The sequence below is a fragment of the Symphodus melops genome (genome assembly GCF_947650265.1).
Source record: "Symphodus melops genome assembly, chromosome: 20".
NCBI classification, from domain to species: Eukaryota; Metazoa; Chordata; class Actinopteri; order Labriformes; family Labridae; genus Symphodus; species Symphodus melops.
The window spans coordinates 3709604-3733508 of NC_136710.1; the positions used below are offsets into that span (position 1 = coordinate 3709604).

The 23905-nt window shown below is 43.9% G+C and overlaps 1 protein-coding gene across 1 annotated transcript in view; it reads right to left on the reverse strand.

Moving 5' to 3' along the window:
• The window catches only part of arhgef40 (Rho guanine nucleotide exchange factor (GEF) 40), a 36783-nt gene extending 13165 nt beyond the window's left edge, over nt 1-23618 (reverse strand). The window contains exons 1-20 of the mRNA XM_079371674.1: nt 23305-23618; nt 15543-15632; nt 14578-14685; nt 12082-12367; nt 10806-11943; nt 10294-10532; nt 10012-10200; nt 9809-9923; nt 9253-9346; nt 9034-9120; nt 7460-7576; nt 6492-6590; nt 6186-6337; nt 4705-4843; nt 3864-3983; nt 3534-3725; nt 2950-3459; nt 2488-2861; nt 2049-2298; nt 1583-1672 (exon numbers count right to left, since the gene is read on the reverse strand). Of these exons, the coding sequence (XP_079227800.1) occupies nt 1583-1672; nt 2049-2298; nt 2488-2861; nt 2950-3459; nt 3534-3725; nt 3864-3983; nt 4705-4843; nt 6186-6337; nt 6492-6590; nt 7460-7576; nt 9034-9120; nt 9253-9346; nt 9809-9923; nt 10012-10200; nt 10294-10532; nt 10806-11943; nt 12082-12367; nt 14578-14685; nt 15543-15632; nt 23305-23307 (4392 nt within the window). The 5' untranslated portion in view covers nt 23308-23618. The remainder of the gene's footprint in view (nt 1-1582; nt 1673-2048; nt 2299-2487; nt 2862-2949; nt 3460-3533; nt 3726-3863; nt 3984-4704; nt 4844-6185; nt 6338-6491; nt 6591-7459; nt 7577-9033; nt 9121-9252; nt 9347-9808; nt 9924-10011; nt 10201-10293; nt 10533-10805; nt 11944-12081; nt 12368-14577; nt 14686-15542; nt 15633-23304) is intronic.
• Between the last annotated feature and the right edge of the window lie 287 nt (nt 23619-23905).

A 23905-nucleotide genomic window follows, 5' to 3' on the forward strand; every position in this document is an offset into this window, starting at 1 on the left:
CATGAAGGCAAAGCAAAAGTCAAAGTGGAAATAAAAGCACAGGTGCTGACTCAAACGTCAAACGGTATCGGGCAACTCTGACCAGTGCGAGCGCACACTAAGGGGACGGCCCGGGTTCGAATCCGGCCTGGGATCGTTCCCTGCATGTCATCCCTGTCGATTATCACGCGTAACTCAGACCAGATCAGAAATACGTACTCGTATAAGAAAACAAATCAATTGTAATTATCACAAAATGTTTAAAAAAAATAAAAAAAAACCTTTTAGGAACAGAAAGCTGATTTTATAATATCAATTAAAACATTCGCATACAAAATACATGAAAAGAAAAAAGTCACATTTTGCAGAACTATCCCTTTTTAGAATGACGAGAATCTGCTGACACTTTTAAAACTCTTCAATGTCAAGTTATCAGTTTGAGACACGTTTAGTTTTTTAAATATAAATATAAATATATTAAAACGATGATTTGTTTCAGATCTTATTCTCCTCTTTAGTTCCACTGCTCAGAGAAACTGTGAAACCACAAACTGTGATTCCAACATGTTCTCTTTGTTTCCTCCTGGTAAAAACAATCATCTCCTCCGTCCCTCAGATGTTCCCCATCGTCGCCATCCAGCCTGAGCGCCGGCGTCTCGTCCATCACCGTCACATTACCCATAAACCCTCCTGCAGCTGTAATCCACGGCGCGCGCTCATCCGTTTTAAAGCTGCTGCTGCTGCGGGACGTGTGATTGTCTCACACCGCCCCCTGGTGGCCGTTTCTTTTACATTCCCCTTAATGACTCCCTGGGCTGCAGCCTCGGAGATCTTCGGCTCTGTGATCTCTGCTTGTAAGGTCCTCTCAGTGATGGTGTCGATGTATCAGTTTAAGTTAATTGTAGCCTGCGAGCTCAAATTACGGTCTCTATAATCCGCCTTTAATTGGCTTTTCTAGTGTACATTAAACACGTAATTAGCTTTACTGTATACAGTTCATTTTTTAATTGCAGCCGCAGCAGAATAAAGCAACTTTAATTGGTTTGTGCTTGTGATCCGCTGCAGAAATACTCATAATGATGTTTTTTACTGGGAGATTTAAGAGATTTCTAAAGAGAGAATACCCGAAGAGAAACCCTGCGACCCTGACGCCCTTAGTTTCTGTCTATATATTCAAGACTGTGTGTGTGTGTGTGGGGGGGGGGGGGGGGGAGAGTGGAAAAACTGGCGGCTTTCGTTTAATTGAAAGTTTGTTTACTGACACACAATGAGAGCGGCAAAACATGGACAACTACGGTGGCTGTGAAGTGCAAAAACAAAGCATGAAGCGCTTTTACAAAGCTTGAGAAAAAAAACAAAAAACTCATTTACAAGATTCAAAGCAGTGACTCTACTCTGCTCATCAGGAGCTCACAGCCTTGCAGGACTCTCATTTGTCAACAGAGCTGTCAATCATGACCTTACGTCCCCTTTTTTTTCCGAACTTCTCATTTAAACTAAACTTCTTCTAAAAATGAACGCTCAGCACGATGACGACAAATTATAACGACAAAAAAATGACTGAGAAGAACTTAATTTAGATTTTGGAGTTGTGAATGCTTACCTTAAAGAAGTCTGCAGCCTGAGTGACCAGCGGAGAGTCCAGGTCTGCTTTGGCCCTGATGTAGTGTGAATACTGCAGAAACTGCTCCCGCTGTAAGAGAGACAAAAAGGACTATAAAATGGCCGACGTTCATGTTGTGTAAAGACAAAGTTCTTCCCTCTTATGGCCTTAAATGTCCTGAATAAGACAACGCACGAGTTGAGAACAGTGTGTCCTACACAAGCAGCAACTTCTGGTTTTGGTAAGAAGATTAAAAAAAAAAAAAAAATGTTGAAGTTCAACAAACTGCAGTTCCTCGGGTGTCCACTTGAGGCTAGCCTCAAAAGTAACGAAATCCCAACATATGAACCCGTCGATTTTAACAGCAGATAAAAAACATGTTTAACTCATGTGTGTTGACGATATTAAAGTTTTAAATATGACTAACAGGGTGAAACACGTCGATCTTCCGCCTCACCGTACTTACGTATTTGCTGAAGCAGTCCTGTTGCAACAAGCTCTGCACCAGAGCGCCCTCCATGGCCGGGAGCAGGTTCTGCGAGTGAAAGGAGCTCAGACTGGCCCAGTTGGGGAAGAGTGCGTCCGCCTTCCCCCTGATGGAGGCCGGCGTGTCGGAGAGCTCCAGCAGAGGGAGGTAGGTCTCCTCGACGCCCTTCAGCACGCTCACGTACTGCCTCTCTGAACTCAGCATGCGGCACCACAGCAGGTAGAGCTTACTGCAGGACGGACACGGGGGGGGGGACAAAGAAAGAGAAGAGGACGTTAGTCTTGGTCGACTTCTGATGCTTCTTTTCCCCCCAAACAGAAGTAAAAAAAAAAAACAGAAGTTTTTTACAAAAACGGGAAACGACTGGAAAAAAATAAAAAGAATAAAACAACAAAAAAGAATAAAACAACAAACTTGCCTCTGTGCGGTTGAACCGGCTCTGTCCGTCCCGGTCTCCCTCTCAGTCCTCCCAAGCAGAACATGTTGCCGTGGCGACCCCGTGTGGTCCACCACCTCCTTACTGCTAACTTCCACGCCTCTGATTAACACCCCTCCCCCTCCTCCTCCTCCCGCGCCCCATCCAGGTATAGCTGCGGCCATGCTCGTGGTGATAACCGGGTCGGCTACCGCTCGTCTCCCCAGCCAGGACATGGGGGAGTTACGGCTGACCCCGCCGACCGGGGACTCGGGTTTCGGGGTGGAGGCGCCTCTTCGGGGAGCCAGAAGAGCCTGGAGGTCAAAGCTCGGGTGGCGTTTCCTGGGCGGCTTGGGAGGAAGCGGGGAGTCGGTTGGCTGTCGGAGAAGGGAAATGCGTTCAGGAAGAGTAAACTGGATTGAATCATTCGCTTCTTTGCTCGAGTACATCATAACACAAACTCACACTTTTCTTGGCGGGGTTTAGAAGATTCTGCAGGAACTTCCCTCCTCCTCCTCCTGATCCTGCTCCTCCTCCTCCTGCCCCGTCCTTCTTGTTCCCTTTCTCCTCTCCGATCTTCAGAGTGGAGCAGGTCTGCGGTCTGAACAGCGACGCCAGGGATCCCCAGGACTGAAGCCCGCCTTCTCCTCCCCCGGCTCCCAGCCCCCAGTCGCCTTCCCCCTCTGGACCCATCAGGTCCCACAGGGAGCTGGCCGAGGGCGTCTTCGGCTTCCCCTGGCCCTGATTCTGGTTCCTATCAGACTGGAGGAACCGGGGTTTGACTTGGGCCACGGTCCGCTGGTAGCGCTCTACAGTCTGGGTCCAAAGATCCAGTAGCTGCCCGCCACCGAGCTCGATCGCCAAGGACCGGGCGTCCTGGAAACGAGACGGAGGGATGGGAGGGAGGGAGGCGAGGGGGCAGGTCAAAGAAGAGGAGAGCGGGGAGGAGGAGACGGCGTCGCACCACTGGGTGGCCTGTGAAAGAGAAAACCTTTTAGATGTGTGTTCATAAAACCCGACGTGCTTCCAAAAGGTTGGAGAGGCGTTACCTCGGTCAGCGTGGACAGCAGCCTCTGCGTGTTATCCAGGGTGGTCCAGCAGTCGGACAGACAGTGGGACATGTCTCGGAGCTTCTCCCTGACCGGAGGGAGACGGATCTGGACGTTGCTCAGGCCCGCCCAGTCCAGCTCGCTCCAGCCCTCTAAATCACTGAGCACGGACAGAGTCTCACTGTGCAGATCCTGAAGGGGTCGACAAGATCCTGCAGGGTTTATATCTGCTCCATCACAGCACGACGCTCACTTTATTCTTTCAGCATTCATCTGTTTCTATGTGAAGAGGGTTAGTAAGTATCCAGATGAAATAAGTCAAACGCTCACGTTGGCTGTTTCTCTGAACGTCTTGAACTTCTGCTGTTTGAGCGACAGCCTGCTGAGCGACAGAGGAGGCTCCTTGTAGTCTTCCAGCTGGGACTGGACTTGCTCAATCTCCTTATCACACTGGGGCGAGAGACAGTGAGGACAGAGGGGGTTAGAAGAGGACACCAACAAAAAAAAAAAGTACTGTACATGCTGGGTACAAAAAAAAAAACGTATTGGGAAAAAAAAGAAAAGAAACTTGTTGGGTAAAAAAAAATACAATTAAAAATGAGGAGGGGAATTGAAAGTCTGCAGAGGAGTTTAGAAAGGAAGCAGGCTGGGTATTCTTTTTTTTTACCTTTGCTGTTGTGGTTTTATGTGAGCAGAACAAGAGAGCACAAACAAGCACAAACAAGCTAATCAGAGAGCTGTTCAATCAATCCCATTCAATATGGAAACGTCGTCATGTCGGATGTTTGGAGCTGCTTGTGACCTTTTAATGACGCGTTAGAGGAGAGGTCGTCAGGGACGGTATCTTCTTGTTCAAACGTAGGCTTGTGTTACGAGGTGAATTTTGAGTTTTTGGGGCGAGTTAGAAACAGGATTCATCAGAAAGTTGTGCGTGGGAAATAAATGCTGACTCATGCTTTGTCCACCTATTTGTTATTTTTGTGCTATTGTGCACTCGGATGTACATCTTAACAGTCTATTTGAAAGACTTCTGTAGTATCAGACTTTTTAAAGAGTGCACACGCCCCCTGCTGGCCATGAGAAGGAATACTGTTTTTTTTTTTTTTTTTTTTTCACTGTCTTTAAGAAGGAGTCGTTTAAAAAAGGATCAAACCAACTCCCCCTCACACACCTTTTCCAGTTTGTCCACCAGCCCCGCCAGCCGTCCCAGAGCTTCAAGGTCACGACCTCTTTGGTTGGACACTCGGACTAGTCGGTGGAGGGCATCGTCCACGCTGTCGTAGAGCTTCGAAGTTGCAGCGAGAGCAGCCCTGATGGAACCAAAGTAAAATAAAACATGTGTATAAACAGGAGCAAGAAGCATCTTCTGCTCTTCTTTTTTATTCCGATTCTAACTCAAAGAGGATTTGTACTTCACAGATGGCAGAAATGTTTTCATTATAAAGAGCAATAAAAAGGCAGCACACTGCAGACAAACTGTCAGGCCAGAGAAAGGAACAGAATCAGTAATCAGCCCATACTTGTGTTTGGCCTATTTTCTTGTAAAGATGGAGCCAAAACTCATTACTGGATAAGAAGAGCAGCCGTCTTCAGATCATCTTAAAGCTGCAGACACACAAACAAACAAGCTGCAGCGCTCTGACCTCCTGTTTACTCCTTTTCTTTTTCTTGCTTTTTTATTTGTTGGTTTAAAAAAAAAAAAGAAAAAGAAAAACAAGAAATTTATTTGCAAGATGAGAAGTATTTTTAACCCATGACTCATCTGCACTCATAAAAACCAGAGAAGCCAGGACGTGCAGATGCCTTTTTCCCGCCCCTTGAGACAACACTTCATGTGGAGCTTTTATTTGTGTTCGGCATCTTTTTTTTTCTTTTTTTCCTTCCTCCGGCAGAACTCTTGTGTTTGTCAACAAGTCTTAAAGTCGTACGACTGCACCAGCCTGTGTCTGCGGTGTTTCACACCAGAAAACGAGGACGGTTAAATCTTATGCAGACACAAAACTAATTACCATAAATGACGAGTGTTGACTTTCAAATCTGCCTTTAAAGAGAAATGGGAAAAAAAAGGGAAGTCGAGTTTTGAAGAGCACCGGCAAAAAATGACACCAAATCTAAATCTGTTTCGATACCACAGCGACTAAAATAGAAGTCCCCGACTAAAATAGAAGTCCCCCCCCCCTGCACTCTGTCCACATTGCATAAATACAGTGGCATCATTTCAGTGTTAAAATGTTTTTTTGCGCAATTTGGGGCGTCTCACTCTTTCGCCTGCGACTTGGGATAAAAGAACGTCTGTAGTTTTTTCTTTGTTTTTTAAAGCTTTGGTACTTTGTGATACAATCAGTCATTAAAATAATGAAGATTATGTTGTTTTAAAAAAAAAAAAGTGGAATTAAAAAAGTTTGAAGAGAAGTTAATTCTCATCATATTTTCCTTCGGTGAATCCTCTCGTGATGCATTCAGGAGCTGCTGTAAATGTTGAAGTTGGGGCTGATTATATTCCAAAGTTTGAGTCTCTTCGACCAATCGACCAATAAACTGCAGGTTTTGATTTGACGTTTAAGTTGTGGGGAAAAAAATAAAAAATCTGAAAACAGGAACTTCAAAAAAAGAACTCAGAGGAGTTTTGAGAGGCGACCCCTTCGACTGTACCTGCAGTCTGGCGACTTCTGAGCCAGTCCTGACGTGCTGTTGGTCAGTCCTGCCAGCCAAGCCCCGCCCCTTTGCTGCAACTCAGTTAAACGTTGGTCGGCCAGGACGCTCGCCATGAGTTGTCTGTGTTTGTCGATGCTGAGAGGAACAGCCTGAAGAAAAACACATTTTGTTTGACGTTCACTGGTGAATTGATCCCATCAGTGACAATTTTTTTGTTTGCTTTTCTTTGTTTTGTTTTATGTCTGTCACGTTGATGACAGTCATAAGGTAGGTAACCCTAACCCTAAGGTTGCACTTTGGTACCTTGATGTTGTCTGGCATCGGCTCAGTGTCCAAAGACTGCAATGCCTCTCCTAGCAGTGAGAGGGCGCTCTCACAGCGTTCTGTCAGACTCTCCAGGCTCTGCATGGGAAAAATCACAGATTTATTTAACATATTCCATCAAAAACCAGACACGGGTTACAATCCTTTCTTTCTCTTCCTTGAAGTCTGGAGAAAGTTCAGGGAAAGTGCAGAGGACAGGAACATGTTTTCATCTGTTTGGATTAGTAACGTAGACGGTCTGCTAAAAAGCCATTAAGAGTCCTTAAGATCCCTCTAAGACCCGCTCTCTAGATTTATCCTCCACAGCCAGTCCATCACTAATGTTTGAGTTCATCGACCTCCTGACTGTGCTTCCTCCTCCACAAACTTTCTTTCTTCCACTCGGCTCCCTCGACGATTAGACGCGTAAATCCTCAAAAAGAAAAACCAGGTTGTTTGTACGAAACCTTTGATTAATAAAACAAGCCAAAGTTTTACCTCAGAATTATTTTTAAGAAAATCTTGAAATGTCCTCTTGACAACTCAAACTTTTCTTAAAATACTGAATCATAAAATCTGCATTTAAACGGAAACTATCATCTTGTATCCTACTACGTCACGTATCACATCGTATCTGATCCAAACTCAAACACTTCATCTTTTCTCTCCTATCACATCATATTTTGTCCAATCCTCCCAAAACTCAGGCTTTCCCAACCTCTGGGTCGTGACCCCATGTTGGGCCGCCTGGAATTCAAACAGGGTCGCCTTGAATTTTGTATCTATTAAATAATTTAAAAAAATACATTAAAATATATTGAACGCCGGTTACTGTGGGCCAACGCCAAAACAAGAGACGTTTAATGGTCTGTCATCCATTGTGCATAAATCTCATCTCCACTACCTCAGCTGTGTATATAACGAAGGACAAGCTATGAGATAAGGAGGACTTGATGAATTACACGTACGAGTCTGAAGACCAGCCAGTCTGAGTGGCAGTGTGTGAAGTCTCCGTCCAGCTCGACGGGCAGCTGCTGCTTGTCCACGTGTTGCTGAAGGACCCCTGTTCCTCGAACCATGTGGACCTGGGCAGGACAGGAAGGGATCAAAATGAAGGGCAGGAAGTGAAACGAGCAGAACACATATGGTAGACAGATATCATGCTGAGGATTTAAGCTGGTAAGTTTTTCTCTTAATGCTGTATGAATGAGACGGTATGAGAATCTTCTGCAGGCATCACATCATTTCTCCTCTTTGTTTAATTCAGAGAGCCTCTAACTTTTTATTTTTCATTCAGAAAAAAACCCTACATGACTGTATATAAAAATGGACAACGCAGCTCTGCCTCCCCCTGTTGTACAAATATGAAGCCAAAATGCCCGCTGACCTTTGACCAGGTGAATTTGAAGCCAGAGTGTCGCAGTAGAGACTCATTCACGAACCAAAACAGAACTTAAACTTCCCCATCACACAGGTCATGACAGTCGACATTAGAACTGGTTCTTGTGTTCGTTTGAAGCAGACGACTCCTGTGTTAGGGTTACTTTCTTTCACGCCGTTTCCCGAATCCAGTGCACATAGTGCGACAGGATCCGCCTTCATCGACAGAGCTGTTAATCATGGCTTTTTAAAGAACTACTTCAAAGCACCAAATATGAAAATAGAAACTTTTAAAGGATTTTATTTTTGATGTGTGATAATGTTTTTCTGACTAATTTTAGATAATATTTTTCGGACTAATTTTTAATTTTAATTTTAATTTTTAATTTTAGTTTTAGAGACATTTATTTTATGTATTTAGATTTGAAAGTTTGACCCATTGTCCATCTGATAACATGGAGGAGGCGGAGTTTGTGACCTACACTGCAACCAGTCAGTAGGGGGAGCTCAAAATCTTTTAGGCTTCACTTCAGGTGAGGTGTTTCACCGTCCATTCTTTATAGACTCTTAATTACCCAAAGGAGTGCAAATAATTACTTCCGAGTATTAAAACGGGTCAGATCTGCAGAAGCTGTTTTTCTTGCGGTGTTTGCGGCACTGATTTTGGATGGGATTTCCATCTTAACATGTGACATTTTACCTCTGAAATAATATCAGACGTGTGTGTAACAGAAGAAAAAAACGAACGATTTTGAATTACCTGCTATAATGGACGTTATTTGCAACGCCACATGTGCCGAATGTGTGGAAATCAGGTTCATTTAGATTTTAATGCACTTTGTGAATGTTGTTGGCTGCGGCTGAAAGCATCTGTTATTGATCTAATTTTAGCAATGAATGGAACCAAAGCTTGGTTTATAAATTTTTATTCCCTGATTGAACTATTTGCATTTCACATATGAGCAATTATCGCCGCTTTTATGATGATAATGGATGATGGAGGGTTCAGGAACTTTCATTTCAGCTAATGTTCCACGTGGGTGTTCGAACCTGTTTTAACATTTAGTCGTGCAAACAGGAGAAATTAAACTAACTGAGACAAAGGCTCCGCTCAGTGTGCTGGATGATAAAAATGTGAAACATGTGATGAGTATGAGCTCACCTCTGCTCCTTCCAGGTTAGGAGAAGGGGACTCCTGCTGCTCCTCAACAAGAACCAGAACAGATCCCAGACCGCCAGGAACCAACACCTGGAAATTAGCAAAAGAAACACACACACACAGAAACGTGTTTTAGCTACTTTATCACAACACCACACAGGCAAACATGAAGCACATTTTGGCAGAACAACTTTGTGTTTGTTTTTTTTTTTTAAATCTCACCTGGAACAATTTAAGAGCAGAGAGGCAGAGAGTGGAGGGCGGAGAGCGTCTGCTGTCCATTAACACTGTCAAACCTTTTTCTTTGGCGTCAGGCCTGATAAAGAGAACATTTATGTATGAATTTATGAAAAAGAAGAGTTTTATTCTACAAAAACATTTCCTAAACAGTGTGGGCTTTGCATTAAATGTAAATAACAACAGAAGGTTAGGATTTGCAAACCATTGAAACCTCATAAAGAAGTGAACATGGCAAAAGCGGAAACTAAAAATGATGAATTATTTGCGTGTTCTTTACATTTTCAATGTGATCATTTCAAACACCTCCTTTAAAAAACTTATTTTTCTTGTTGTCATTGTCCCAACTTCTTTGGAAAGGCGTTGCTGCCCAGAAACAAATAGGACATCAAACAGTTTAAATATAGTTCCTCATGTAATACTAGATTTCTTAATCTTGTTCAGACAAAAAGACAAATGGCGTGCCAGGTCGACTGTCACGCTCTGTGACTTTCTTCACACTGAAGCATATCTATGGACTGATAGACGTAGCAGCCTTTACCGCGTGATTCTGTGGAAACAGGCCAGGACCCGGGCAATCTCCTCCTCTGACTGGCTCTCCTCTGATGCATCCGTGTCCATGACTACCAGAGCACGTCCCAGTCTGTCCACTGTACCTGCGATCAAAAGGCATCAGGTTGAGCTATTAGCGGCAAGGCTAACAGAAGTTTGAACTAGCTGAAACAACCTCGACAACAAATGTACCTGTCAACTTTAGCTTCCCTGATTGGAGAAGCTCTGTGTCGAGCTCTCTCAGAAGAGGGGGGTCTTTAGATACGAGCCCATTAAGCTGGACGGGACTTGTCTCTCCTGAACCTGTCTCAGCATTTGAGCTGTTAAGTAGGGATGTTCCTGATTGGCCATTGCAGATTGGCGTGGAATCAACGTCTGTGTCTGTTGAGAGATCAAAAACAAGTTACAGCGATTGTTGTTGTTGTTGTTTTGGACTTTTTGAGTCATGCGTTAAGTCTTAAATATTCCACTCACCTGTACTGCTTATCATTGTGCCTCCTGTCGCCTCATTAGTGGAAGTGGGCACTCCATCCGGTTCATCTGCCTGCTCTCTTTGCTCCAGTTGGTTCTCCTCTGTGATTGGCAGGTTAGCCATAGCAGAGGTGACAGTGGGACTTGGTTGCAAGGCTTTCCCCTGCGGTTTTGAGCCTCTCTGGTGTGCGCGTCCCCCAGACCTGGCCCTACTTTTGGCCCCCTTTCCCTTCCTTTTCCTCCTAAAGACAAAGCACAGGAAGTCCGAATGGTGTACAGCAGACAGTTAATCATTCGTATTGTACTTTAGGAATCACATTGTTTTGAAATAGAATGAGTTTTAGAGGGTTTGTTTTGCGCCATCACTTTCGGGGGAAAAAATGTGCAAAAGTTGGAACAACCTAAACGGTGTGCGAAGAGTTTGCACCAAAGTGTTAGAGATCTGCACATTCATATGGAAAATAAAAAGAAATACGAAGAAGGGACATGGTGTCCAAAAAGACATGAATCAGTACCTTGGCGCTCTGAATCCCGCTGTTTTCACTTCCTTTCCCCTGGGACACGTCCTCTCCTCAGTCTTTCCTTCGTCCTTTTCTTCTGGGTTCGAGGAGCTTTTCATTTTAGATCCACTGTTGGTTGTGTCTACACTTTCCAAAACCCCAGTGAACGGTCTCTCAGGTGCATCTGATGTTGGAGTGGTGGCATCACTGTCTCCACTCAGCGGTTTATCCGTGTCCTCGAAAACAGAGTCTGACTGAGACCAATCGGAGTGGCCCTCAATACCAAGCCCGATGTTGTGGTTCGTCGTTCCAATGTTTCCATTTGGGACCAAACTTTCACCACTCTCTGAGTCTTTTACTCTGTGGTCTTCTCTGCTCAGTTGCGGGAGACTGTTACTGTCTCTCTCTTTGCCCACGCCAGGCTTTCTCTCTTTGAATGGACCGTCAAAAAACAGTCGATGGCTTTCCAGGCCTTCCGAGTCTCTGCTTATTTTATCTCCTTCGTCAGAGTCCTGGACGGAAGAGGAGTAGGAGCGCCTCCCTCTCCCAGGTTCAGGGACCACCAATGGAGGCCGAGGTGGTAAAATGTCACCCTTTGGGGATAATGTGTCTCTTTTGGCGCCAAGGACAGAACGAAAGCTTCCTGACCCTTCCAGGCGACCGTATCCCCAAGCTTTACCCTTCCTGAGTTTGATAGCTTTACCCCTCCTGACCAAAGGCAAAGTCTTGGTCTTGCAAATGCCATGCATCTCCAGGTACCTCTGCTTTGTATCAACCCCTCCATCAGGACCCAATCTAGGCTCCAACAGCTCAACATAGTCCCCGTCCAGCTGAGGGTGCCTCGCTGTCCGCCCGAGCCCATCTTCACTGCGCCTTCGCCTGGGAAGCGCAGGCCCCTGGTCCACGCCATCTGGTGGTATACTATCATCTTCCTCCTCATCCCAGGACCAGGAGTCAGGTTCTCCAGAGGATGAGCCACCCCAGCCCCCGAGGCTGCTGCCCCCCTCACTGGGCAGGCGGTTGTCGTGGTTGGACATCAGGCCAAGCCCCTCCGAAGGGTCGTGGATGAACTTAGGGTAGACAACCTCCTTCCACGGAAGTCGTACAACACCATCACAGGTACTGACCAAGCAGGTGTCCAGTCCTCCTCCAACTATGAACAGATTAAAAGACCAATTTCATCAAAAGGCAGAGCAAAGTTTTTGAACATCTTCTTTGCCGTCTGCCTGGTGTGCCAGGGCACGAAACTAAAGAAACTCAAAAACAGCAGCGCAGGACGAAGATCTCTTACCTTCCCTCTTGTGGCCTCGTTCTTTGTTGATGCTGTGCAGCCACTCAGTGGTGAACACAAGAGGATGCTGAGACTCGGGTACCAGGATCTCCTGAACGGTGCGACCCCCAGGGGCCAGACATTTCAGAGCAAGCCGGGGGCAACGTGTCGAGAAGGGCACCACCTGCAGGTAGAAGTCGTTACTGCGCAGGAGCCTCCAGTCCAAGGTGGAGAGCTGCACAACCACTTTCTCGCCAAGACACAGAGGCCAGCCGGAGTGAAGGAACAAGCAACCCAGGTACTGAGACTGTGTTGACAAGACAAGAGGAAGAGGAAAAGAGTGTGTTGAATAAGAGAAAGAAAAACGAGTATAGTGTGCCAAGTCTTCTTTCTGTACCTCTTTAGATAGCGTGCTAATCTGTCCTTTAGAGCCCCCTTTCACCAAAGAATATCCAATTTAATGCTCATGCACAATCTTGCAGGCCCATTCACAAATCCCAGCCCACGTGAGCCAATTGGAGGCTGCTTGCATGTCAGCCCTTGGCTTAGCTATTCAATGAGTCGAATTTCCAGAACTGATACCTGCACCAGTCAGCAGAATCTGCTGGCTGCAGCTGGCCGAACGCCAGCGCCACATACAAGCATCAGACATGTGACTCACTCGGTGTTTTCAGCATAGCTGGCATGACACAATGGGAAGACTCCAGAGAGCAGCAGAGTGAGTCAGAAAGACTGATGACCACCTCGTCACAACAGTCTGCCACTGTTTAGACAGTCCGCCGTTTCACAAGCAGAAAGCCCGACGAGAACCTCCCAAAGACTGAGGAAATCGATCTAAATAAAGCACACTGAGCGAAAAGGCTCTAAATATAGAACGCTTCCCAAGGAGCCGTCGACTAGAGAGCTATGTGAACCTCGGCGGAAAGAATGAAAGAGCACCTCAGTCCAAACGCTATGCACGCCTTAATCAATTCCGTGTCAGCTCTGCGTCCTCTCTTTTGCAGTCTGAGGTAGAAGAACCCATCTCAGTCTCATCTAATCGACTGACACGAGGCTGCTCCCTCTCCGGGCCCTCCAGACTCACGAGTCATGATCAAATTATATTCCTTGCTCAACCTCTCCAACCTCGCCTGTATCTCTGTACCTTATTATATTTCTTCTCTTCAAAGTCTCTCCTTTTGCCTTTTCTCTTGCGAAGACTTTGGGAGAGTAAACGCTGATATCTGTCAGGGTATTTAGCATTTAAAGGCATGTGTTACTTCTCCTGTCTGTTTCGAGTCAGTCCACATTCTGTAACCCTCTACAACCTCTCCACTTTGCCCCTCCTTCCCCCCCTTTTGCTTCTCCCTCAATGTACCCCAGTGTTTGCTCCATCTACCACACCTACCACCGCGCAGAAATCCCTCAATCAGTCTACTCTAATCCACGAAGGCCAGCATTCACTTTTTTTTTTTTTTAAGCACACGCGAGCACGCACATCAAGTGAGCGCAGACTGTGAATGGAAGACATGCTCATTCTCTCCTTCGCCAATCCTCACTCTCTCTTTCTCCCACAGCTAACACACTCACATATGGAAGAAATTATTGCCATGACTCACAGTCTAACTCCCGTCCCAGGCTGCTCCACTCAGCGACAATGAAAACACAGTTTTCTCACAATGCCTGTGCATATGTGTGTGCGTGTGTGTGTGAGTGTGTGTGTGTGTGTGTAAGTCTAGAGAAACCGTAAAGGGGGAAAATGAGACAGTTCTTAGCCTCCAAGCTTCTGCTAAACTCTGTGCGTTGTTTATCCGTGTCTGTGTGTGTGTGTGTGTGTCTGTGTGTGTGTGTGTGTGTGTGTGTGTGTGTGTGTGTGTTTGGAAGTTGAACTAAAGGAATGCTGTTCAGTGTAAACAGAAACCAAAGAATGATGTGAGAACACAAAGTCAGAGTCGCAAACTCGCAGCGTGCCTTATGCACTCTATAGCATACTGCTACCATGCAGAAATAACCATCAGAAGTTTTTATTTACACTCGACTACACTGTATTTCATTCATCTCCGTCCATTCAGTGCAGCTTCCAAGGCAGGAAACAACCCCTTTTGTCTGCGGGTCACAAGCGGCTGGGAGAGCTCAAATTTCACCAGCCACTTTCGCTCATTTCGACGGCGGTGCACAGCTTTAGAGAAGTCTCAACCCTCCACAGCGCAAGTCAGGTCACACATGTGTCAAATTATAAATGCCTTGAACTCTCCTTTGCACTCGTGGATCTGTTATATGGTACTGTGATAGGAGACTGAAGACCTGACAATTAGATTCATGGCACAAAAACAAGGGCTTGAGACTGAGGTTGTGGAACTTGACTTGAACTTGTGCTCGGTTGCCTCAAAGACTTAAACAAGACCATGAAAGCAAATGAAATAGCGTTCTCACACTTTTTTTTTTAAATTTTTTTTTTACGTTCGACAGCTGATTCTGCGTCTGATTAAACATCAACGTGTGTGTTCCCATCCACAGTGTTTGCATTATGGTACTCACACAGGCGTGCTGCTGGAGTTTGTGCAGGAGGTGCTTAGCGGGGACGAAGTAGTCCAGGAGGTAGCGAAGACTGTCGTGCTGATAGGTGGACTCCAGGACTGAAAAGACCTGAGGAGTAGTTCAACAGATAGGGGACACAAAGAGTTAAGGGGTTGAACAAAAAAAATCAGGAGTTAACACGCCATTGCTGTTAACCTTCATCTTTGAAATCTCAGCTTCAGTTTGACCAGTTTCAGCGACAGTACATCGGCCTGCGAGCATTTTTGAGTGAGTCCAATGGATTTTAAAAGGGGGTTTCAATTTCTCCAGGGTGGAAAAATGTCCTCAATCCAGACAGCGTGAAATTGAGAAAGAAAAACAAGGATGTCACAAAGACTGCTTCATTATATTGTATTATTTTACCCCACAACTTTCTGCATGGCAGCAGCAGACACATGACTGGAGGCTTCACGGGAACCTAGACCAAACCAACTGAGAAATGTCCATAAATCTGAATGGAGTGAGTCCAAAAGCTGTGGCTAATAAGCCCCTCTGTCCATTGTTTTTAGGCAGACAAAGCTGAGAGAATGTGAAAAATTGTGACTTTAGCCCACAAAAATTTCCCACAATGCACCTTCACAAGCTTGAACAGTGTTGCCCAGCTGACTGCGCTTACTGGAAATAAATGCCAGGATGTAAAAGCAGAAGCAGTGTTGAATTTTTGGTAAGACAAGTCATAAAAAAACTCCTTGTTAGAGGAAGAGGGTTTGGCTGTAATTGACCAGCTGGCTGGATTTGTTTGTGTTGGCTCCGAGCAACAGTTTATATCTGGGGAAATCCACACGATCTGCTTATAACATCGCCTCTCCCACACACTCCAACGCCGTCTTATCATTTAATTGAATTTGCATTACTTAGATCCCCTGTTTGGATTGGAGAAGATGGGAAAGGTTTAAAGAGGTGTGCGCGTGCTTGCAGGATCTAACCTGAGAGAGGAGGGGTGGTGCCGTGCTCTCAAAAGGGGGATAAAGTGACGAGAGCGCCCCCTGCACGCAGTCCTCCATTGCCTCCGAACCCTGAGAGAGTGAGAGAGACAAAGAAAGGGTTAATCGGTCACCGGACACTGAGTCAACTGCTAATGTCTGTGTTTGTGTTTAACAGCCGGGTTGTCTCGTGTTTTGCTGACATATACAGTCACATGGGCAAATATACACACATATTTTTCTCTCCACTTCCTATTGTATGGTCTGGGGAGTGTCAAACATTTCCTCCGAGGGCCAGTAAATGTAACAACCTTCAAAACAAAAGAACCAAACCAAGTCAACATGGTAACTCCCCTCATACGCACACACACACACGGACCATTCAGGCATGCACATTCGCACACACATCATAAGAGTGGGCTGGCCTCTGGGGCGAACAGTGCACACAACACATACACTATTTATTTTTCTACATAGACCGTTAGCATGGCAACCCCAAACCTTTTTTTTCTCTCCTTTCCAACTTCTCTCTTTTTTTCTCACAAACTTCCCAGCTGCTTTCTCTCCCTCTTTTACCCAAGCTGCATCCCCCTTTGCTGCTCTTTTAACTGATCCCAACTTTCTTTGTTTCCCCTTCATCCGATTCTCTGAGTGTCATCTGACAACAATTACACCGGGATTCTCTTCAATATACAGCATTACTGTGCTCCAAAACTACAACAACCTTGGGGATGGATAGAGAACCCACAAAGGGAAGAACATGGTGTACGGAAAAAGAACATCGAGAGAGAGAGAGAGAGAGAGAGAGAGAGAGGGGCCAGGAGGGAATGAGTTGTCGGTGGTGCTGCTGAGGGTGGTTTATGGAAGAAGACCTTGTTTCAACCGTATTTAAGAATATTTTTTTGTTTTTGTGTATGGAGAGGTTTTTTGGTTAGCCACAGTAGAGGACAGAATGAGTATGACAACCACAGACATCTTTGAGACAAGCTTAGTTTTTTTTTCCTCTTTACAACTTATGCAACTTATTCTGTGCCCAAATAAATTAAACACATCTGGTATTCAAACTAATGTTGAAACAAATGTCAAGCCTTATTTGAAATGTTGTGGACAAAAACACTGGAAGAAACAGGGAGAAAAATAAAACTGTAGCCACGGAAAAGGTCAAGCTGCTCTGAAGTGTAACAGAAATATAGGAAATGACCAACAGGGGACTGAAAACTGAAGAGGAAAAAGTCTGAGAAATGTAAATACAAAAATGTATCAGAAAAACCTCAAACACAGCCTCAACTTCATTACCAGACATGGAGGGTATGCTAGTAAATGCTACAATCCGATACCATCATCGTAGCCCTCCCAACTAATCAGTTTGTGTCTTCTCCTTTCAACACTTCAACTAAAAATGATTTTCTGCCAAATAAAATATGTAAATGTTTAATGATTGAAAATCGTAGTATCACTTTTCCAAGATGCAGCTAACGTTAGCCTAGCTTGTTTCCAGGTGCTCAGCTTGTTATTGTTTTGTTTGATTCTTCATTGCACTGAGCCAAGCAAATACCAAAGTGAGCATCATAAAAAATGTTTTAAAGTCCTCAAGAAAAAGGGACACAGCTATATTGTTAACAGGTGATGGCAAACAACAGCGACACAGTCCTAGCTTAGAATACGCCCGTCAGAGCTAGCCAAATGTTTAAAATCTGTGTTTTAAATGTATACACTTAAAGGCTGAATTCTTTCATCTCAAATGTTATCATAATAAAAACAGTAAGAACACAAAACACAAAGTGTTTTACAAGTTCTCGGAAGAGCCTGTTCGCCACGCTGCTGCTAGCATTAGCATAACTTGAATGGTGCATGGTCGCTTCTTTGCTAATATTTCGCAAACACACTGAAGCCATACAAAAGTGCCATTACATCTCAGTAAAACATAGTGAGCATACAGCTGGTCAAAAGTTAACATTTTTTAAACTTTTTTTTGCAAGTACCTGAGCTGTAACATGTTGGCAAATGATTAAGTCTAGGTATCAGAATCTGCTAAGGCAAGGACATTTTTTTAGAACATTATTTCTTATTGAAAAAAGACTGAAAAGGGATAGTTTAACGAATACAGCAGCACTTGGACACCTTCTTTGTAGAGGTTGCTCAAGGTAACTGAAAGGAAATGTTTGTTTCTCTTTCCTATCCGTCCTCTTGGCTGCAAAGCAGATTTTTTTTTCATCTGTGACTCCAGCTCTTATGGCTCACACTCATGCAGCTTTATTTTTTTCCATAGTAACCGAGACATTTGGATTGCAGCCATAAAGTAATTTGTGCAGGAAAAAAACTTCAAAAAATGTTCCCTAATAAAGCATGCGAGTCCGAACAAAACCTCAAAATCACCTATAGAGAGAGATTTCTGTGGAAACAAGACAAGCAATGTACCTCGATTAAGGACATGCAGGTAAAGGCAAACAACTCTAATATATGTGAAGACATGTTACCACTTCGCCCAGGTTGGCATGTAGTATGATTTTCAATGTCATAAACCTTATTTAGTTGTTTTTAGATAGAAGAAAAAAGTAATTTTCCTCCTTGATGTGGTTTTCCAGCAAGTTCTATTTCCCGTTATGATATTTAAGGGATGCTCTTATTTTGAAAATGTTAGCTAAAAGATTTACACAGAGCAAAAGAAAAAGAAACTAAACGAACATTTTGATATCACAATAATCAAATAAATGTTATTCTATTTAAAGTTCTTAAAATAAGACATACGTAATGCATACTGGAGGAGGTATATGAGTGGGTCTTTCTAAAGTTAACGACAGTCTGGTGGAGAGCATGTTGTAAAAGGTGCAGTGGTTGTAAAACAGCCTTCTGGCTCACTGACAGGACATATTGAGTCTAGTAAAAACACAGCAGGGGGTCCACGGGATTGCAAGGAGAGCCTGCAGGAGCTTCCTCGTAGACTAAAGCTCCTTTAAAGCATCCCACAAGACTTGATTTAATTTAACACAACAGTAAATCATAGCAAAAAATAAACATAATGGACGCCCTTCGGATGTCCCTTAATATCTGTTTTCTCAAAAAACAAGACATTCAGTGTGTCAAACTGACAGTACATGTCCATATAAGGAGCTGATGTACTACTAGAACTGACTGAGATGGGACATTGCAATTATGATCAATGAAGCATTATATATGTTCCCCGCATAGAGACCATCAACAAACTGTTGATGATTTGAACAAGTCCACCTCCATTTTTTGTACTTTGACTGGCAGGTATAGCGTTTTTATTGACAAGATATTTTAGTTGTAAGGTAGAAATGTTGATTTAAATTTACTAGCATTGTTCAGATAAAGACTAGCAGATCCTTACCAGCAACAAGATATGTAGGCCGACAAATTAGCATTGACGATTTGAACAGTTTTACAAAATCTTTTGTCAGTATTGAATCTGAATCGGTTTTATTGCCTTTCTAAGTACTTTTACATATATGAGGATTTTCAGACGATTTTTTTTAGCAACATACCTCCACCATCGTTGGTTTGGCCTTGCTAAAGGGTCAAGTCCCTTTACAAGTCCTTGACTCCTCTTTGACCTACAGTGCTTCTAATGAAATCAGTTACTAGTCTGTTTGAACTCAGACTCAAACGTGTTCAAGAAACAAAGACCTCTATCAAATTTGCAAATTAGATTTCCTTTCAGGCTCCAAGACAGGAGGAAAGTCTCACATTAAGCCTGGTGCCTCCTTTTAAAAAGGCCTATTCAGTTACTCCACTTAATGCTAAAGCACTGGTGTCTTACTTAACATAACTCACTTGAGAAACATCAGCATATGTAATATAAGGTAATGTAAATAAATCTGAAATAAAGACTTGTCTAGGATAGGAGAGGATATTACTTTATCAATCCCCAATGTTGAAATTCGGCGTTACAGCAGCAGCAGCAGCAGAGCAGAATCAAAAACAAAAAGTCAAAAATCGAATAAAATAATAACATAAACATAAATACAATCCAGGTAGTAAGGGGGGGATATATACAGAGGACTATAGTGTGGTGGACTCAGCAGGTCAATGAAAAAAGATAGTAAATGGCATGTTGGCATGTTGTCTTCAATGCTTCATGAGAAATAACTGTACTCACGTTATCGCCACATAAACACAAACTACAAAAATGATGGAAAACAGATCTCTATTAGAGCTTGAGCAGAAATATAGCAGATCATTTTTAGTTCGCCAAGAATAGCTCTGACATGAGACTTTAGAAATGCAAATACTGCAAGTTATCACAAAGGCCAAAGTTTCATAGAAACGTTGCACGAGTACAACTGAGCGATCGCAAAGAACTCCTCACCTGGGGAAGACTGAGACGTGCACTTTAAAAAAATATGACAGTACTTTTCAGAGCTATGAAATACAAGAGATGGTGTCACTTTAAAACAAGTGTTTTCAAAATGATCAAAGTACTGAACATGTTGACATCCTGAATGTCGAGTGCATATACATCCTGTTTTCAAACTACCAGCTAGGTGTTGGTCACAGCCTGTGGTCATAAAGCATGTGAAGTATTAGTGAGGTACAGGGTGTATGAGTGTGCATCCTCTTATTTGTGTCAAATATGGAGACACTGTACTGAATCAGGGCATGTCACCATTCTTGCGTCACACTTCCTGTGTTTCTCTCCTTTACGCAGACAGAAAAGGAAGAGGCCTGTTGTCTTCCAAAGATGCTGGCATAGAAGGAAAAATGACGAGAGAGAGAGAGAGAGAGAGAGAGAGAGAGAGAGAGAGAGAGAGAGAGAGAGAGAGAGAGCAGGAAGACAGAAAAAATGGATATGAAATGAAGGACATCCAGGATAAAGTGGAAAATCAAGTGTTTTAGGAGATACAAAGCACTTGGAGCATGTCCTTTGTGTCAATTGAAGAGTGATAGAACTTAAGATGGAAGTAAACTTGGAAACATTGAGAGAACCAGACAGCCCAATAGAGACCATACGTTTGAACAAAAAAAAAAAAAAAGAAGGAAAAGAGGAAAAAGGAAAGAGGAGGAGGCTGACCAGTGGGAGAGATCGATGGGAAACAAGAGCAGCAGCAACCATGATAGAAACCAGATGTAGACCCCTACAGTACACCGAGGACGGAGAAACCAGAGGAGGACAGATAGAGAGGAGAAAGCTCTGTGGGAAGGAGGGGGGGTGACAGAAGATGACATGATTAGGGGAAACTATGAAAGGGATGCAGACAGGGTGAGAGGGTACAGAGAAGGTAAGAGGAGGTGAGGAGAGGCGACAGGAAAAGAGAAACAGACAGACAGAAACAGGAGGATGGAGAGGGAGAAAGAGGAGAGGCCTGAGGCTGATTTCCTCCCCCCCTAAATCTTCATGTATAATCTAACCTGACTTACAGTAGGTCAGACAGCTCAGCGGGAGCTTTTACGAATTGATTTAGACTACCTAAATGCTACAGGCTGGTCCTGCATAGAGAGAAAAGGCAAGTTTCAGTGTCTACTATTTAATTAGTGTACAGATGAGAAATGCTTTTTATCACATTTGTAGGTGTTCTTGGTCTTCCTGTAATGCCTGCCATTCCCTAAGATAACCTAGCTTAGTCGTTGGAAGGCTAACGAGAATGTTAGCTTGCCAGCAAAGCTAGGCAACATATAGCCTAGCTCACACTTACAGGAAGTTCGTTAGAGCTTGTGTTTTCTTTCCACGGTCTACACCAGTGGGTCGGCACTCAAACGTGGGGCGAGGAGCTGATTTTCAGTGCGTCAGGAAAGTGTTTTTGTTGTAGCAAAGTCTATGAAACGCTTTTTTAACGCGTTTGCTTGGTTGCGTTTCTTCGTTCGGTCACTTGTTCTGCACCAGGTGAGGTCAAAAATGGCACAATTTTCCGTTAAATAAATCAGATTGGTTGAAAAAGATCAAACATTTGGGTTTCGAGTTGATGACAGGCCCTTTGGCTACACTAGTTAAAAACCACTATTTTAAACTGTAGTTAATAACTGTAAATAGAAAAGTGGCAATGCTTGACCTGCGCGCTTTAACTGTTTGACACTTTCCCTTTATAGTCCAATTAGCAAAGTCCAAGTAGCATTTCAGGCTAACAAGTTGCCTCGTATTGTTTTCTTCAAACATTCCAACGTCATTCTCGCTTCTTTACTTGTTAGTCAGACTGTTAACAATAAAAGAAGTCTTGGCCCTGAAGTCCTGAACCACTGGTTGCATCTGAAGCCCCAAAGACTTGGCTTTCACTCCCATATTGAATAATGCAATCAGAAGCTAGCTCACGGGGGTTTGCGAGATTGGCACACACTGTAAATGTGCAGACAATGACGGGAAAAAACTCAAGTGAACGAGTCCTGCGGCTGGCAGCATCGCTGAGCCTGTCTGCCTTTGTTTATGCTCCGTTATCTCCAACCGCCTTATGCTACAAGAAGGGTAAAACCAACACAGACAATCATTAGCAGAAAGGTTTCTTCAGCTCTAGTCAGCTCCCAGGCTTGACTTCAGGACTGGTACATCGTGTAAGTGTTTCAAAACCAGTGCTCACCCAGACAGAGGGAATGGAAATACCATCTGTTGTATATATGACACATTCAGAGGGCAGTGTTCTATGTACCACGCTACTCCATAACTGTTTGCTGATACATTTTAACACCCATGTGCATGGGTTAGCAGTCATGTTTGTCCCTGAGTGTGTATGTATGGCCACATTCATTCCTTGTGTGTTTACTGTTTGTACACTTGTTGTTTGGAGGGCTGTTTGCTTACTCATCTCTGCTGAAGTGTTGAGCAGGAAAAAGTTTAACCCTTTGTTATGTATTCTTGTGTGTGGACATCTGTTGCTGTTTTCCCATCCTGAAATTCCCAAACTGGTTATTGAGGAAGATAAAAACTGCACTGCACATGTTCTTCCTCCCCCTGAAGTCCGTGCCATCCCTTGTTCCCCCTCTCTTTTTTTCTTCTTCTCTCTTTTCTCCCAGGTCCAATGTGGAAAATGCGGCATCACCGAAACCACTGTTGCTGCCGTCCAAGTCTCCTAAAATAAAAAAAAGTAACCCTACCCTCCTCTTTTATTCCGCGCTTTCCCACTCCAGCTCTCTCTCTGCTTTTCTTCTTCCTCTCCCTGCCAAGCTGCTCCACCCATTCCCAACGCACAGAAGCGAGGATTCAACCTTTCTTTCACATCATCTCATCATCCGTGCGCATGTGTTCTGCCTGACTGACTGTGTCTGTCTGTCTCCCAGCCTCCGCATGTCACTGATCACACCACGAGTGGGTGGGGATGGTAAACAAAATCCCCAGAGATGCAACAGAGGGCTCTTTTTTTGTGTGTGATTCCCCACACACAACCACAAAACTCAGCAACGTCACACATCTTTAATCATGTCAGTATGATTTGCTGCCTCTGGGATTTACAAGTGCTGACTTTTACATCTTCCAAAATCAAGTGCATGACTTTGTGAGAGGTTGGTTAAAGTCAAGTTGTGATTAAAGTGATGTTGTTTTGAAGTTGTTTGTGCACATGTGGAAGTTTTGGAAGCTGGTAAAATGTTCAAATTCAAAAGCAAAGCTTATAAGCAAATCTGAAATGTCATGTTGTCACGGGTCAAAGAAAGAAATTCTATCATATTCTCATATGGGATTGTAAATCATTGCTAGAAACACAAACACCTTTAAGTTCTTGAGGGCCAATGGCATTGTTTTTTCAATTAGCAAATTAGTATTTTTATTTCCTATTTTTCAAACAAAAATTAGGTTATGGTATCATCAGAAAAAGGGACTTACCATGACTTCAGTCGGGGATTCCTACATAGTCCTCAGCTCCTTTCCTGCATGTGCTTCCTCTCTGCATCCTCCGGCAGAAAAAAAAAAAAAAACTTTCCTTTCTCAGTTTCTAGTAAACAGCCGTCATTATCTCCTTTTTTTAAGTTATTTTCTCCGCTTTGTCAGTCTTTCTGTTGTGAGAGATTTCGGTGCGTAAACACAAACTCTCGTCTCCTCTCTCCGCTATATTCCGCAGCCTGGGAATGTCCAACTGAGCTGATCTTTTTTTTTTCTCCCTCCTCTCGTCGTCTACCCGGCAGTCCCACGCACCCCCCCCCCCCCTCCTCCCCCCTCTGCACCTCCCCACACTCTCCTCCCTCTCACCTAACAAGAACACTACAGTCCTTCTCCACACTCAAACTTTCCATTCCCCCTTTTAGAGTGACTTAAATGAATAGACAATGAAACGCCGTTACCACACCCAGAGTTACAAGAGAAAAAAAACCTTGTGTTTTATTGTTGGTTTGATTACTTGTTCTTTAATCTCAGTGGGAGATTATAAAAGTATGCATGCAATCAAGCTTAATTTAAAGAAAAGCTTTGTGGCAACGTGTTTGTCCTT